This window comes from Zalophus californianus, chromosome 12 (assembly GCF_009762305.2).
Source record: "Zalophus californianus isolate mZalCal1 chromosome 12, mZalCal1.pri.v2, whole genome shotgun sequence".
NCBI classification, from domain to species: Eukaryota; Metazoa; Chordata; class Mammalia; order Carnivora; family Otariidae; genus Zalophus; species Zalophus californianus.
Window position 1 is genome coordinate 60,090,833 of NC_045606.1, and position 17,697 is coordinate 60,108,529.

A 17,697-nucleotide genomic window follows, 5' to 3' on the forward strand; every position below is an offset into this window, starting at 1 on the left:
ATAAATTATAGTAAGTTAATACAAAGAGATATTATGGAGTCTTTGGAAAAAATGAGATAGGTTATAAGATTATACACATGCCAACATGAAAGATGTCCAGAATGTATTGATGTTTTATAAAGTTAAAAATTAAAATGATACTGTAAAATACTTTGTACTCTATACACATACTCTATTTAGTGAGGAGGACTGATTAGTTTCCGGAAATGGGAGCTCCTGCTGAATCAGCCGGTTATGCAGGTCATCACAGCCCTGCGCTTAGCGGGTTGCATTCTTACATTCAACACTGGCAATTGCTTCTCCCTGCTCCTTAAATTCCTTGAAATAGTTGCACAATTCCAGCTACAGTTTATGTAATTGGAGGCCCATTCTTCTAGGCTAAGGTGTTGTTTATGATAACCTTCATAATGTTAAAGTGTTCCCACAGTCACCAATTGCCTGTTAATCTCTATCCACTGTTTCCTAGACCATTGTCATTAAAAGTACCATGAAGGGCCCGACGCCCCACCCTCGGCGGCCTCGGGCTCCCCGCCCACAGACCCCCCGCAGGCAGCTTCGCGCTGCCCGGAGGCCGGTGGCGCGCGTGACTCTGGTCCGCCGTGCGAGGGGTGTGCCTCCCGCAGCCCAGGGCTCGGAAGGGGGACGCCCCGGGCTCGGGGCCACTGCTCTCCCTTTCTCGTTGTCGCAGACGCCCTCCCGGGGGGCGTCCCGCAACCGGCGCGATGAGTGCCAAGGAGGACCAAGAGATGGAACTGGAAGCTCTACGTTCTATTTATGAAGGAGATGAAAGCTTCCGGGAATTAAGTCCAGTGTCATTTCAATACAGGATAGGTGAAAATGGTGATCCCAAAGCCTTCTTAATAGAGATTTCCTGGACAGAAACATATCCCCAGACACCTCCAATTATATCTATGAACGCTTTTTTTTAACAACACCATATCATCGGCTGTAAAGCAGAGCACATTAGCCAAGTTACAGGAAGCAGTGGAGGTCAATCTTGGGCCCGCCATGACCTACACATTGTTTGAATATGCCAAGGACAATAAGGAGCAGTTCATGGAGAATCACCAGCCCGTGAATTCTACGATACCCATAAGCAGTATCATTTCCGTTGAAACTCCTAATACAGCCCCATCGAGTAAGAAAAAAGAAAAAAAAGAACAGCTTTCAAAAGCACAGAAACGTAAGCTGGCAGATAAAACAGATCACAAAGGAGAACTGCCTCGAGGATGGAACTGGGTTGATGTGGTGAAGCATTTAAGCAAAACTGGCTCTAAAGATGATGAATAGTACTTGGAATTGAAGACAAGGGAAGAACATCTTTTAAGAAGTAAACTGGGTTCAAAATCCTTCATTACTCTTTTCTGGTATTGAGGTGACTTTTTATAAAACAGAATTTTTTTGTATGTTTCTTATGTAAAAAACGTTTTAAGCTGAAAGTTCATGAAGAGATCTGGTTGTATTAAATTATTTTCACAAACTTGCCTTAATAAAAGGTGAAATGTTACTGTTTAGTATACTTTATGAAGATGATTGAGCTTTGTAAATGGACAAAATGGGAAATAATAAATAATCAATGTGAATTTATATGCTCTTATTCTAGTGGATGTGATATTTTTTAAAGGAGTAGGAAGCCCTTTTGAAACTCTCACCCCAGTGGATCAGAATACTGAATACACAGTTACTCTGCGGCATGATCCATATTAATAGACTTCTCGTCTTAATAAAGTCTTCATCTCTTCTTTCTCTTAATTACTGAAGCATAAATTGCTCCAGAGAAATTTAAATACTAATATTTGAACTTTTACATAATATTCTTTGTAGTTCCTTTTTATTCTTCGAGGGTGAACTGCTTCCTTTTAGTAAATGAGTATCTGTTCATCCTGTTCCTTTGGGTCATGATATTTGCCCGTGAGAGTTTTCAGCCGTATGTGGAATAGGAGAATATAAAAATAAATCTGCCAAATGCATTCAAAAGCATTTGAATAGAAGTGCTGATTCCCACTGAAAACATTTCTCTTTGCTGCATATACCAAGATGGGAGTAAAAGATGCCTTAATATTTAATTTTTGTATTGTTGGAGACAATGGTTTTAATAAATTCCTGTTTATCTGCTACTGTGTGGTTTTGGTTGTCTGGTAACAGGTCTCCTAAATGGTTTAACATAAAACCACCTCTCAAGTCTTGTTTCTTTTCAAGTATCCACGTGGCTTTCTCAGCCTGAGCATCTTCCTCGTTATAGACATAGAAGTGTTTCAAATGCTGAATCATAGTACAGGCTTGATTATTTTTTTTAATCACGAGTAGGGTACCCTATTACTGTCGTGTAACCAGGAAGTTACTGATGTGTCTGTGTGATTCCCAGTGACTGCATTTGCTTCCCGGCTGGAAAACCCTAGAAAAACCTTCTAGAAATAAATATTTCTAGGAGGGGAGGCTGTGTTCCTCTAATTACACCTGTGCAGCTCGGGTCGGAGTTTTTAAAGAATAATGAACTTGTAGAGACACGTCCTTAGCATACGAGCAGTTTAAATTACGTCCGTGGCTTTTACTGGGCTAACGTTAGGCTCAGTTAAATCGTGTGAGTTACACAGTAAATACAATTATGGTGAAGAAGTGTAATCTGATTTTCAGAAGCTGAATCACATTTGATATCTTGAACTAATAGAACAGAAGCATTAAAATTCAAGACCACCGGAATATGGCCAACTTTTGTTCTGGGGGTTGTGTGTACATGGTTTTTGTTGTGTTGATTTGTTTGCTTGTTTTTAAAGAAACTGAAACTACGACATCTGCTCATGGAACAAACCGTGTTTTGCTCTGAAGATTCTGAAATTGTTCAGGCTTCTTGTGGTTCAGAGATGACAAAGAATAATGCTAGTTAAATGCCAATGAGCTATTTTTACTCTTTTTATATGAAATGTACAAATTTAGGGGGTGACGGTGGCAGGTGGTGCCTCTGACCACCTTCTGGGAAACATTGAAACATTCTCATCTGTATTGCCATCATCTGTTCAGCACTCCGAGTGTATTTTCTCAAAGTCTGTCTACCTGAAATTGTATGGAATGACATCATTAATAAGCAATAAAACCAGAATTACACACACACACACACACACACAAGTACCATGAAGGTTCAACACTTTCATTTTAACTTCTAGCCGGATTCTCTTGTTTCTTTGGGCCAGGTGCAACACCATAGATACCAGCAAATATTTCGGCACTTACTGTAAGTGTTAAGCACCAGTAAACTTTTTGCTAGCCAAGAGTAGGTTAAAGTTTCTTCCAGAATTCAAAACAAATAGTACAAAGAAAGCCACAGGAACATAAATAACATGGATTGCATGACAACCTGTAAGAGACCTGTGGAACTCTCATTGGCTAAGGGCAGTTGCAATATGGAACATAAACCCTCACTGGCCAAAAATGTGCAATTGAATCTGTTCTGCTGGCTCTCATCAGGGTGGGAACAATACACAGTATAGAGAAAATAGAAAAAGTATGGCAGTAAGCTGCAATGGTATGCTAAATGAATGTGTATTTTGGATAATATTCAAGAGACAAAAGATGGTATTTCAAATCATCATCATTTAGGTGAATTAAATGAAATGCTTCTATAAGCCCATTTTTGTGAAAAAGAAAAAAGTATTGCATTAGTAATAATGCTAATATATGCAAAGAAAACTATTTGGAGGAAATTACAGCAACCAATTAGCAATGTTTATTTCCAGAATATGAGAATATGAGACACTTAGTTTTTCACTATATGTTGACATATGTGCATGCATGTCAGGACCATATCATTTCTGTATGCATGCAGAAAAAAGTTATTACAGTGGAATGAATCAGATTCATCAGTCTTACTTCTGCTGAACTAAATATCAATAAACAATAGAATTCCTAGAATTTTGAGGTTGCGAGTTAAAAAAAAAATGTGTATCTAGACAAGTTGTCATTGGTCTGGAAAAGCAGTAGATATGCAAGGATTCAGAAAATGTCTCACCTGAAACAATTCCTTAAAAATGATGCTCTGAGAGATCACAAATTGAGAACTCAAAAATAGAAACTCAATATCAAGAGGTTAGTGGTGACCTTTGAAACCCATGAAATATATCATCGAATCTAAAGAGTCATTGTACAAATTGGTTAAAAACAAACACAAAGGCCTAAATCAATTCTTCATAAATAAGATATTTAAAAGACAGTTTAATAACAACACCTTAGGTTCAAAATACCAGTATATATGAACAAATAAAACATGAGGGAGAAGAAGATGATATGAAATAAAATGGTAAAAAAAAAGACATGTCTTGATAGAGCCAGTGTCAAAAAGCTTCATTTCAGCAAGGAAGTTAGTAATTCAAGAGATATAAATTAAGTAATATTGCTACAACATCTAAAATTCGAAGATGCTAGAGTAGATAAAACAAACAAGATACAGTTTGTATAATAAAACGACCATAAAGAACAAAGAAGTATTAAAGAAAAGCATAAAACAGTATGATAGAAATAAAAGAAACCTGGATAATTGCAACAATAAATATAAATGAATCCGATTTCTACATTAAATAACAAAAACTGTTAGTTTGAAATTTTTTTTAAGAGATAGAGTGCAAGTGGCAAAGGGAGAGAGAGAATCTTAAACAGACTCCATATCCAGCGCAGAGCCCCACTCAGGGCTCGATCTCATGACCCTGAGATCATGACCTGAGCTGAAATCAAGAGTCAGATGCTTAACCGACTCAGGCACCCAGGCACCATGACAAAAATTAGTAGTTTGAGTTTTAAAATGCAATCACAGTTACTGCTTCTAAGAGACTCAAAACAAAATGACACAGAAGAAAGAAAATTCTCTAAAACAAAGTTAACAATAGAGAGGAGGCAATATTGTGGATGCTGGTTGATGTTCATAGCCCCTGCCAAATTTCTCGCACATTCTATGTATTTTTCTTGCACAGCATTGCCACCTCTCTGGCTATAAGGCCTTATTTTGACTCTTGCTGTCATTCATCAGGTGATAATTGTGCACTAGAGAGATGGCTGCCTGAGTTTCTCCTTGGTAAAGACTGTTTTTCTGAGTTGGAGGGCAAAGAGATGAGACCCTACCCAAAGAAACTTCCTGCTTCATTTTGGGCTTGCTGGTTTACTCTCCCAAAGAGCAGAGCTCTAAGAACCTTTAGTTAGTGTGTATTTTGGCCATTCTGTCAATACTGAGACTAGTATACTTGGTTTGGGGTCATTTTCTAAGTTCTTTTTTCTTTCTTTCTTTCTTTTTTCTTTTTGGTCTGGGCATCAAATTTCTGTATTTAAAGGATGGGACAAATGAAAGAACTTAAGTAGATGTTTCAGGGTGGTCATTTCCTAAGTTTTAATGAGTAATGGAGCAAGGTGATATCAAGGATTTCTAGGCATTTTAAATCAACAGCTCTTTTCCTTTGTTTTGAAAGTGAACTGACCCATCCTCTCATCTGACTTTCTCAAATCTGTCCTGTACCCCCACCCTCTACTGCCCGCCCCCAGCAGCCTCAGAGTGCACTGGCATCCGTGGATCTAAAAGTCACGGATTAAATATCGGTAGTTTCAGCCTTTCTTCAGCTATCTCAGTGGTACATGACACATAGAAAGCTATCATTTGACTGGGGCACAAATGTAAATTGTCTGCCGCCAGGCTGGTGTGTGGGAACACTAACACAGCTACTGAATGAACTGGGTGACTGCCCAGCACTCTCATGCCCGTGACTTTGTTGTCTGCTACTCACTAATGCACACCCAGCATTTCTGCTGAAATGACCTTTTTCGTTGCTTTTCTTCATGGAAAAAGAAACTGCCATTAAGGGAGAGAGAAAAATTTTAGCAATAATTGAAATGTACTGTGATATGAAGTATGCAAACAGAATACGTGAAAGAAACGAACTGCATGAGAAAAATAGGAGGCTGTATGAACATCTTTGTATGTGCAAAGTTAGGTATTATAGAAAATGTCAGGCCCAGCTAAACCCCAAGGGCCCAATACAGTGTGTAGCATAGATCAGTTAAGTTCCTGATTAGTTATTTTGAGCAGAGGTTATGGGAGCTGTAAACATTTCTATCCAGTTCCACAGTTGAAGAACTAAAGCTGCAGAAAATAATGTGTGAACTGAGCAGTTTTTATCATTATTCTCACAGCTACCCATTACTGAGCCTTTGCTAAGTCCACAGCATGTGTTAAACTCATCATATCACTTAATCCTCAAAATATATCCATCGGGTTTGTATTATTATCTGCAGTTACACATAAAGAAACAAAGGTTCAAGCAAGTTAAGTGTCTTTCCAGGGCCACCCAGCCTGACAGGAGCAGAGTGGAAATTTGAGCTGTTCTGACCGTGACACCTCATGGCCTCCCTCCAGGGCACTAACAAGGCCCCTTAGACTATACTCCTACTTACTTAATGGGACAAATCTGAAATGGGGGCTCCATTGTGTCTATATGTCCAATAAGAGTAGAGTAATATGTAGTGCTTCCTAAGAGTAAGGTAGTTCGTCCTGTTCAGGCTACTTTGCAACAGACCAAGAGAAGGAACCAGGCGACAACACGGCCTGGAATGATGCTGCCCTGCAGTGCTGGATTGTGTACAGAGCAAAGTCTTTTACTCTCCCTTATCCTATTACAGAGCTGCACCCAACTGTTGGCCCTCAAAACAGATGTTGAGAATTACAGAGCTGGGAGCAAATTTAGAGCTCCTCACGTAAAACTATTTCATTTTATGGGTGAGAAAACTCAGGGACAGAAGTACTAAGGAGCAGGTCCAAGGCCACAAGACTGTTAGTGAAACAACCAAGACTAGAATTCAGGCCCCCTGACTCTCACCAGGGCTTCTCCCACAGTCCCATGTGAGCAGCTGTGAAAAGTAACCCCTCGCTCTGTTCTACTTTTGACATTTTCATAAAATCTGTGTCAAGTTAGCAGCTGATCGTTTAATTCTTCTTTGCATGTAGGGAGCAACATTCTACCAGGACAACTTCCCAATCTCAGAAGAAGTAAACAAGAGCCATATAAATCAAATGCACTACTTAAAATGAGACATGTATAGAAGAAAAAGAAATGTCTTATAAAACGCTGTAAGGAGCACACACCCATAGCACACAGGGTGACTCAGAGGGCGTGGTGAGGGAGCAGAAACAGAAAACTGATAATCACCGAGCAAGCCAAACAAAGCGAATGCCATAGAATCTCTATTCTTCTTGCTCAGGGACAAAGGCTAATAGGCATCTGGTGTTCTGAGGCTGGTAGTACACCCCTGCAAGGGAGAGGTCATGAACAGAAGAGCAGAGTACACGATGCTGAGCACATTGCACTCACACCCTCTGCTGCTCTCCTCTCCACCATTTGGCCCTGCTTTGGGGTAGGCCTGGGCGGTCTCAGTTGGAAATGGCCTCCACATCATTGACGGCAGGTAGGGATTTGTCAGATCTATGCTGATTTGTCAGGTCAAGCCAAGTGGGTAATACCTCTCTATATCTTACAGGACAAAGTCCAAGCTCTGTAGCTTAAGACCTGACGTCATCCAGACCCCGGCCGGGCTGACTGATCTCCCATTTTCCCCACCATGAATCCCCATCCTGTTGGTTGGTCTTCTCGCTGTGCCCCAAATATGCATTATACATTCCTACCTTTACTCCCGCTACCTGAAATTCTCATTCTTTTCTCTCCCTCTTCTCCATGTTTCTCTGCCCTTCCTAAACCACCAGACCCTTCATGAAGCTTTCCTTCAGCGTCCTAGTACACCATGTTAGTGACTCTTGGGGCTGCCGCTGCTGGTGAAAACAGATAAGACACATTGCATAAGACACATTGATAAGACACATCCCTATGCCAGACGCTGTCCTAAACACTTCCCCCTGGATTATCCCATTTATCTACACAACAGTGCCGTGTAGTAAGCATGGATTTCTTGGTGGTGAGCGGTAGGAACTCCAACTGGATTAACACATGAAAAAGTTATTGTCGCACTTAAGTGAAAAGTCTAGGCTCCGGTGATGTGACCGGGAACCAGGCCTTTCTCCGTGTCTTGCCTCAACTTCTATAGAGTGGCTCCTTTGTAAGGCTCTGAGAGGGGACGCAGAGCTTCAGACTCTCATCTCTCAACACCCAGTCCAGCGGAAGCAGGAATGTCCAGAATGTGCCAGAATGTCCCGCAAAGGTCTCCTACTGCCTCCATGCTTTGAAGAGGTGATTTGGCCATCTCTGAGCCAATTGTTGTGACCAGAGGAATGGGATTTGAGCCTGACTTTGCCCAGTCTCACAGGTCCCTTTTACCACCCCCTCTAAGCACACAGGCCAAAATTGGGGAGGAAATGCTTGTGTGAAAGGAAATAGAGTTGCCGGGAAGCCAAAAACCACACATGTCACGTGAGTCCCATGAAACATTTTGACAGTGAGAAAAATAACTGCACATTAAAAATAAAATGGGTCCCACCTATCTAGACAACATGGGAAATATCTTTATTAGTAAGTCTGAATGACAGAAAACCATTTGGAGGTTGGCTATCAGCAAGTATTTTCTGAAAGTTGTCTTTGGTTGGACCAGAAGATGAAAACCATGAACTCACCTTCCAAGTCAACGCACAAAGCATTGTTTGAAATCTGCTAACATAAGGTTGCATTTTATTGTTGGAACTAAATGGACTTAAAATCTGTTCATCTTTCTCAGAGAATTGTTAGACTGGTAATCTGAGTAAGTTTGCTGTTATTCATTCCAACTGACTCAGATATTGTGGTAGCCAAGTGCCTGCTGAACATATACTTTCATGTGGAGCATGGCTACTTAGCATATGGTGGTTGCAAAGCAAATTTACATGCCTGAGTTCTGCTGCTTACTCTTACCATGAGATAGCAGCTCTTTCTTCTCTTCTTGTGTGCGCTTTAGCTTCCAGCTAACCCAGCACCGTAGCAGTTCTTAAGCCAGTTTGTATCTCACTGTACAACTTCATATCTCTGCCTTGTAAATTGCCTTTCAAAATTAATAGTAAATTGACTATAAGGAAGCATGCAAATTAATTCACATGTTCATGGCCTGGTATATTCTCTAAGCCTCCTTTTGAAATATTGCAGAAATGCCAAAGAAGTTTCCTACATTATAATAATGTAACACCAGTAGGTCTGTGTCAGACGTTGGACTAAGTCTTTCATGTTATCTCATCTACTTCTTACAGGTGCTCTGTGAGGCATGAAAATAACTTGGCTCCATCGAACAGATGAAGGAACTGAGGTTTGGCGAGATTATCAAAGTCAGTTACCCAAGGCCACTGGGCCAAGATTCACACCCAGACAGTTTACCTTCAAGCTCCTTAACAAACATTCTAGAGAATGTGTTACTGACGACTAAGCGGGCTTTCGCAATAATGAACATGCACTAAAATAACAACATCAGTATGATGGTGAGGATAACGGTGAAGGAAAGAAGCACTTTGATTATTCATGCACTGGCGCAGCGAGGCATGTTTTCCCCCCAACCTCAGGAGAATAGGTACTTCATGCTCTTAGACTGAGTCAATTGCAAATATTTGGTTAGACTCACATTCTCAAAGTGGCAAGTTCCCAGTTCGGCTCTCTTTTAGTTTTTCCCCTCTGTGGACCACGCAGTAAATGCCAAGCCCTCCTCCCCTCTCCCACCCCAACACAGAGGAGGTGAAATCTGCAAATGTTGGCCTCAGAGGCAGGAATGTTTACATCTCACCTTAAATGTTGTTGCCTCGTTCCCAGCTCCAGATTCAGACAAAGTGGGCGGGATGTGGGTAAGGAAGGCTAGGCAGCCTGCCACAGCTAGTCCTGTTTTTCTTGTTTTTGAGAAACAAGGCGGCATCAGAAAGGACTCTGAGGGTCATCTGGGAGACCCTCTTTTTTTTTTTTAAGATTTTATTTATTTATTTGAGATAAATCAGTGCAAGACCCCTACCCATCCAACCCCAGCATCTGAGCAGGTCAGTATTTAATGGGTGCCTGACTCCTCCCAGGGACAAGCAGTTCACTGTCTTGAAGAATTAACCCAGAGCCTCAAAAGTGCTCATGTCCCATGAATAGCTTCTTCCTGAATGTCACAGTGAAAAACCTCAGTGACGGGTACCTTCCCTCGTACTCCAAACCTCTCAGTAGCCCTGAGCTATGTTCCCCCTTACCCTACTTCTGCAACTCGGTGAGAGGACCCCTTTGACAGGCAGAAGGTAAGTGGGCGTGGTGCCAGTCTCGGCCCAGGTTTTACGTATCTCCGGCATACAGAAGCTGGGCAGCCAAGAACATTCACCTGCTCCGTGGACACAGCCCTCAAAGCCTCTTGGTTTACAGAGGAAAGGACGGATCTCTTGGCTTCAACAGGAGAAACAAAAGCAAAACCCTCCCCTTTTTAGTCAAATATTAACTCACTTCCCCTTTCCTTCTCCCAGTCTCAGGTAAACATTGAGGAAAGGCGATGGTGGTGAATGCCCAGGCGCTTTTTAAGCGGTTGCTGCAGGAGTCTTTAAATTAGCGCCATCTGCTGCTTTGCTGGAGTACCACCCAAGTTTCTCCCAAGTGTCAAGGGCAGAAGGGGGTTGAGAGGATTAAGGTAGTGCTCGCTCACTGTGCAGCCCGCTCTGTGCTGGGCAAGATAATGTTCGTCATTGTCTTGTTTAATCCTCACAACCTGGTGTTGGAGGTGGTATAATCTCTCTGAATGAGGCTCCAAGGGATTAAGAACCAACTGGGGCTGAGACACTAATCCTCACCTGTCTGACACCAAAGCCAATACCCTTTCCATAACACAACCCAAGGAAACCATAAAGCCGCATAGATGTGGTTTATAGGATTCGGACACCAGAATTTAGTAGCGGTGATATTGACTTTTTCATGATTCTGAGTAGACTTTCTAGTTTAGTCGGGGGGAGGGAGGAGGGTATTTTGTTTGTTTTTCTTAGTTTAGACTTTCAGTTAGACTTTTAGATTTAGTATTCTCTTAAGTTTGGAAGAGGAAAATTTCATAAATATAAAGTTGAACAGTAATACACATTTTAGAATGTGGCTTTCTGTTTTCATAGTTGAACTGATAAAATTCATAAGATCCACTTTTGTTTCTATTAAGACCACGCCTCCCCTAATTCTTCAAATATTAACTCACTTTCAAATGGGAAGCGTGTTTACATTTTGGTTCCCAGAACTATGTTAGGTTCATTTTTTCATCAACAATAAAAAGAATGCACCATCTTCATCATCATGTTCTTTGAGACTACTAAGTTCAATTAAATGTCAGCACTTCCCACAAAATAACCAACCAAAACCAAATTTGGGGCTGTTTTTGATGTAATATCATTGAAGATTATTACATTTAAACAACAGAATCCTCTCATGGAAATCCACAGAAACAGAACTGAAGGTTGCCTCAGAAGAGCCTCCTCGGGATGTGTAGGTGGAGTCCAAGGTTGCCATGGTCATTGAACTAACCCTGATATTCATTGATCCAGGGGACTGACCTGAGTTGAAAAGGGACACTACATACCTTCTAGGTGCCAAGATGGTTGCTCAAGGGCCTTTACCTCGAGGGCCTATCTCTCTACGACTGTGTGGAGAAGCACCATTCTGTGTGGCTACCAACACCTTGATGCCTATGTCCCCAACCTGGGACACAGCAGGAATGGTTCTTTCTCTCAACCAGCATCACACAAGCCCTGCTAGGTTCCCAGTGTATATTTATGACTGTCCCTTCTCCCACTAGGTGGGGGGGAAGAGAAGTCTTCCTCGCTGTATTTTTGTCAAGAGAGCAGAGCACCGTGGTTTTCCTTGGAATGGCGATTCACTGTCAGTTGTGTGAAAAGTACTTGTAGATGAACTTCTTTGGGGCTCCAAGTTTTCTAGGACTCCTAGAAAACTCATCACTCATCACTCCTCCTTCCTAGGAGTGATGAGAAGGGTCTCTGAGAAGACTTCGGTATGTCATGAAATGGAGGTTAGTAGCTAACTTCATTTTTCTAAATTCCTGTGAAATTCAGTCCTGCTTTATTAATGATCCTGCAATGTCTCATTTCAAATTAACTATAATATTTGAAACAAAGCTCTCCAATTTCTTGCTAAAGTGTCAGAAAGAGAGAGAGAATCCGAAGACCACAATCCAACTGACTCATGAAGTCCAAAAAAAAAAAAAAAAAAAAAAGTCTTTGCAGGAATGAACAGAAAGAAAATGCCTTGCACTTCCCCCATCCTCTAGGCAACAACTGATGCGTGTTTATGTTGTGGACTCATGGAGACAGGTGTATCTACCTGGCACATGGTAAGTCAGCAGCTGATTGGGAAGCCCTTGAGCAACTTTTGCCTCCACATGCAGAAGTGGCAGAGAGAGAGAGAGAGAGCGGAGGAAGAACAGACACTTGGGAGACGTGGGGGAACGGAGAGGGGTAAGAGGGGGAGGGGTTAGGAAGGAGGGAAAGAGTAGGGGGGGCAATTATGAAAGAGAAAAGGGGGATGGGAAGGAGGGGGGAGAGACAGAGAGCTGAGAAAGAAGACAAAGGGGAACGGAGAAGCAAGAAGAGAGCCAAGGCCCATGGCATCCCTCCTTCCAGCCTCACTTGACGAGGAGACTGTCTCCTGAGGGGAGGGCAGGGCAGCGCCCTAGTTGCATAGTAATGAAGCCAGGGGACTGAAAGTCTCTGTGTGCAGGGCTGGGCTGTCTCTGGTTTCACAGTCTGGCTGGCCAAGCCTGGCCACCGGGGGCCTCTGGGACCAGGCATGTCACCTGGCACCTGCTCTCATGGCCTTCCCTTACTCTGTTTGCAGGCAGGGTGGACAATCCATGGGAACGCGGTGGAAAATGCCCCCGGGAGGGGACGTGGCATCCCGTGACACTGTCAATGTCATAAGAACCTCAGCGCGAGTGTCAGGTGTCTAGCCCTCGGGAGGACAGCAAAGAGGGTGGCGAGGCTGGCCAAAGGGAAGCTTCTGTGCTTGGCCGTTTCTGTTTTCTCCCAGGCAGTGAGAACTCCTTTCCCCCTTTTCAATTTGCTTTGTTCAAATCGGGGACAGATGCTGCTCCATGCTGGTGTACGTGGAAACAAGAACTTTTCTTTTTCTTTTGGCTTCCCACGCCCTCCCCCTGACAATTTACAAGAAAGGTTGACTCCAGCCTTTTAGAAGTTTATAGAAACCCAATGTTGGCTGTGAATCAGAGAAAATAAGACATTAAAAAGGAGAGAGTTTAATTAGAAAGAGAAAGAGAGACTTTTGGAAGGGTCAGGAGACACGGGTTATTTGCGTTTCTGGTACCAGCTTTAGCCATCTAGAAAATGAAGCAAGAATCGAGGGGGCACATTTTCCTCTATCTGTGTCTCCTGTGTGCACGACATCTCCAGCAACCATCCCATCAGAATCATAAGATTCCCGAACTGAAAGAGATCGGAGATCATTTATTCGAATCTTTTCATTTTCAAGGTATAACAAATGAAGCCAGTGAATTAAATCCCCTGTTCCAGGCTGACCAGCTTGTCCGTGATGCTGGCAGTGGCCTGGGATGCTCCTTGAGTCGCACCAACGCACACAGCTGAATGGGTCACTGTGCCAGGGACAGTGGCGTTGAATTTCTACAGAGACCACTTCCTGCATTTGATACAGGCAAAGGGAATAAGGAGAGGCTGGTCTGTTCACCAGGGCCTTTTTATTTAACAGCGGAACAGCATGAGAATCTGCCTGCACTTTTGTAGTTGAACCGGATTATTTTACCCAGCGCCTTATCTGGTGCTGATGGAGGTATAAAGAGAAAAGAGCAGGCATCCCGTGCTCTGTAGACCCCTTCCTTGGTGGCAAAGAAAATACTAGCACCACCTTCTGCAGCATCTGACCTTGGGGAAGGCACCTAACCTGTCTGGCTTCAGTTTCCTCATCTGTAAAATGAGGCCACTGGAATTCCTGCATGGGCTGGACTTCTTTAAATTGACATTAATCCAGGACATGGCGCTATAACTGTTACATAAATACTAAACATTTAATCTTGGTGCTGTTAATGTGTATCAGTGTTGTGAGGGCTGTTTTTACCTCCTGTGACCGATAAATGCTTGTGGAATGGGGGAATGAATGAACTTTAAAGTTCCTAAGGCCAAGTCAATCCAAATCGTACTCTCTTGCTTTTAGAGACATTGAATATAACTAGTACTCTCCTTTCAGGGTGTCCTCACAGAACAATTTGGCATATGGCAAAAATTCTTATACTATGGAAGAGGGTGGAGGTCAATGCAGCCTCCAGTGACTCCTTTTCCACTGGAAATAAAAGCCGAAGCCATGAAAATGACTTATCAGGCCCCGCATGACCTGCAGTGCCTCCACCCTGACCTCCTAGCTTGCTGTTCCTCCCCTGCGCTCTCGCTATTCCAGTCACTCTGGCTCCTTGGGCACATCAAGCAGGCTTCCACCGCAGGGCCTTTGAATTTGCTGTTCCCTCTGCCAGAAATTCTGTTTCCCCATTCGCTCTTCTCTCCCTCACTTTCAAGTGTCACCATATCAGTAATGCCTCCCAGCAACATAAGATTTAAGATGTTTCCACCTTATGCCTGCCCCTGGCACTTTATTTTCAGCTGTGGATCTCATCTCTATCTGATAGATTATATATTTTACTTATTTATTTTGTTGATTGTCTCTCCCACCCTCATCTCACCAGAGGGCAAAGAATTTTGTCCATTTTGTCACTGCCATTTCCCCAGCACACAGTGGGCACTTAGTACATATTTGCAAAATTAATGAATCTGGCATTTAAATACTACTTTATGTCTCACTCATGTCCTTAGTGGATCCGGTTGGTAAATAAGTAAGTAAGTAAATAAATAAATAAATAAATAAGGCTCTCATTTACTAAGCACTTCCTAGGTGCTTCTTCTAAATATTTTCCATGTGTTCATTTATCCCTTAAGACCTATGAATTAAGAGCCCTGTGAATTAAGGTCTGTTATTTCCGTCTTCTTGGCTGGTCCCTCTTAACACTAGTGGGTCTTAAGATCAGTCTCTGAGCCTCTTCTATTCTGTAACTGTATTTACTTCCTAAGGGCTCTCATCCCTTCCTGTGGCCTCAAATATCTCCTACATTTTGTCTCTTATTAAATGTACGTCTCCCACCCGAGACCTCTCCCCCAAACTCCAGACCCGTTTATCCAACTGCAAACTCAATACTCCTGTTTGGATGTCTAGTAAGAATCCCAAACTTAACATGTCTAAATTCAAACCCTGGGACTGTAGCTCTTCTCTTGCTCTGAGAAGGGCAATTCCATTCTTTTGGTTTTTCAGGCAAACATTATAGGATGGTAGAAATAGTCTTTATCTTGATAGTGGCAGTGGGTTTACAACTGCATGAATTTGTCAAAACTCAGTGCTGTACAGTGAAAGGGTGGATTTTAGTGTATGGAAATTAGACCTCCGTGAGCTTAACTTTTAAAAGGGGGCTGTTGAGAAGCTATAACTGAAACACCTTATACTGAATATTTTGCCCCTGTCTTACACCGATGGTGGTTTCTGTTGTCCTGGAGAACAATACTCCAGTGTGTCTCCTCACTTTTGCGGTAGGAGGGAGCTGCGATCAGGGCCGCGTTATGACTCTCGTGGGCCCCCTCCTCCATTAAAAAGTTGTTAAAGATGGGGCACCTGGGTGGCTCAGTCGGTGAGGCATCTGTCTGCGCCTCAGGCCATGATCCCAGCGTCCTGAGATGGAGTCCCACATCAGGCTCTCTGCTCAGTGGGGAGCCTATTTCTCCCTCTGCCTGTCACTCCCCCTGCTTGTGCTTTCTCTCTCTCTCTCTGACGAATAAATAAATAAAATCTTTTAAAAAAAAATTAAAGATGATATTTTATTACTGTGTCAATGTAACTTTTTTCTTCAGATTTTAAAACAAATTTAAATTTTCTTTTATTTAAATTTTATTTCAATTTTTAAATTTAAATTAAATTCAAATTTTAAATTCTATTTATAGATTTCCTTCAGATCTTAAAAGAGATTAAAACTTTTCTGTGGGCCCCTAAAAGCGTCATGAGCCGTGGGCACTGTGCCTAATGGAAAAGTTGACCCTGGGTGTGACCCAAGCCTGCCAGAAAGGAAAATCAGGCTAATCATTTCCTACAAGTGAATGACCAGGAGTAGAAATTATGCATTTAGTTCCTAGTGCAGTCACTGATTTTCCAATAGTTTCAAACGAGCGAGTTACTCTCTCTGGGTCTCAGTTCCCCAGTGTGTGAAAAAAAGGATATCTAACTCAGTACTCACTTAAAACCTGCTCCTAGGGTCCTTAATATTAAAAATTCATTTAACAACAGTTTGTTCTGTACCAGGTACTGTATGGAAGATGAGGAAATCCGAGATAAATCCCATACAGCCCCTAACCTTGGTTTGCTGCTGAATTCCCGTGAAAGAATACTCGTTAAACATGCACAAAATAGGAGATTCTTGAAAAGGCACTAGCTTTTCCTTTGTCTGTCTTTTTTGGGGTTATTCTTTCAAATATTGATTACTCTGCATATATATCCAGGGAAAGGCTTGTAACCACAAGGGTTTAGTCACAAATAAAAATTCTGAAGAAATCATGCATTTCCAGTGGGAGATTTCTATCAACAATTCAAGTGAGACTTCCTGCAATGTATGCGTCTCTCTACTGTTCATAAATGTCTCCCTAAGTCAGTGCATGCCACTTTGAACTTTTCTTTCACTCCACTCCAAGAACCAAGTTGACAATAGTGGTGGTGGGCATATATAACATGGCATGATTACCGGAAAGACCCCTAAGCAAGAAACATCTCCCCTGCTAGCCTTCTACCCATGCTTGATGACCTCCTGCTGACTGTCCCTTCCTTCAGGTTAAATGTTGCCTTTCCCCTCTAAGATTTCTTTAAATTTTCAAAAACTCCCTTTAGTTATGAAGTCAAATGGTTTTCCACTGGGGCAATGCAGGCGCTAGGAATCAGGTAGAGATAGCAAGACTGAAAGAGGAGAAAGTACAGGGGAGGAATCCTCAGGACAACCTCCCACCCCACTCCACTACCATTACAATTTTACCCTAGTCTTGAGAGAGATTCCCTGCCAGTAAGTCAATAAATACTTACCTAGTAGCTCCTGTGCTGAAGGCGTGGGCTGTGAGGGGAAGTGTCTGTGTAAATCTTGATTAAAACTCTGCTGTCAACGCCACCGATAACAAACTATCTCAAGTGTCACCCAAAATACGGTGTTCTGTTTTTGGCAATGTACTATGGATGTACTTCTTTCCCCATTTCGTGTCTGATTTTGTTCTGGCAAACATGGCCTCCGAAGTACTTTGAGTAACACCACTCAATTTCCCAAACAGGCAAGACCTTGAATAGTACCCATAGCGGACTCTTTCATTATCCTAATTTTCTATTTAATTATGTTTCCCGCGATAACTGATCCCTTTTAAGCTAATAACCTGAATGTGTCAATCACTCATTTTAAAATTATTCTTTTCTCTGCCCACTAGTTCCTCCTTCCTTGACTCTGAGAGGTAAAATGAGATGTTGCTGATGCCATTTCAGAAAGTTTCATTACACTTTCATTTCACTGGGACTACATGTTGAAACTTTCACCAAAAAAAAAAAAAAAAATCAAAATAATATTTCTCATCGAAAGAGTTTTATAAACCTAACAACTACCAGAGTACATATTTCGCTCTTTCTCCTTAATATAATGACTCTTTATATTTCTCTATGCTCTTCT

General features: G+C 42.1%; 1 protein-coding gene and 1 long non-coding RNA gene across 3 annotated transcripts; one reads left to right on the forward strand and one right to left on the reverse strand.

Annotated features, from left to right (window-relative positions):
* Positions 1 to 604: 604 nt before the first annotated feature.
* On the forward strand, positions 605 to 1,608 carry LOC113911628 (RWD domain-containing protein 4-like). The gene is given in 2 exon segments (XM_035723341.1): positions 605 to 920; positions 922 to 1,608. Coding segments are annotated over 2 exon segments (567 nt in total). The 5' UTR covers positions 605 to 722; the 3' UTR covers positions 1,291 to 1,608.
* A 1,293-nt stretch (positions 1,609 to 2,901) lies between these two features.
* On the reverse strand, positions 2,902 to 10,312 carry LOC113910952. Of its 2 annotated transcripts, none has more exons than XR_003516335.1 (3): positions 10,282 to 10,312; positions 9,718 to 9,817; positions 2,902 to 3,051 (listed from the first exon to the last, which is right to left on the reverse strand). It is a non-coding gene; the product is annotated as an uncharacterized LOC113910952 (long non-coding RNA). The 2 variants fall into 2 exon arrangements; XR_003516334.2 differs by having other exon boundaries at positions 10,157 to 10,305.
* Between the last annotated feature and the right edge of the window lie 7,385 nt (positions 10,313 to 17,697).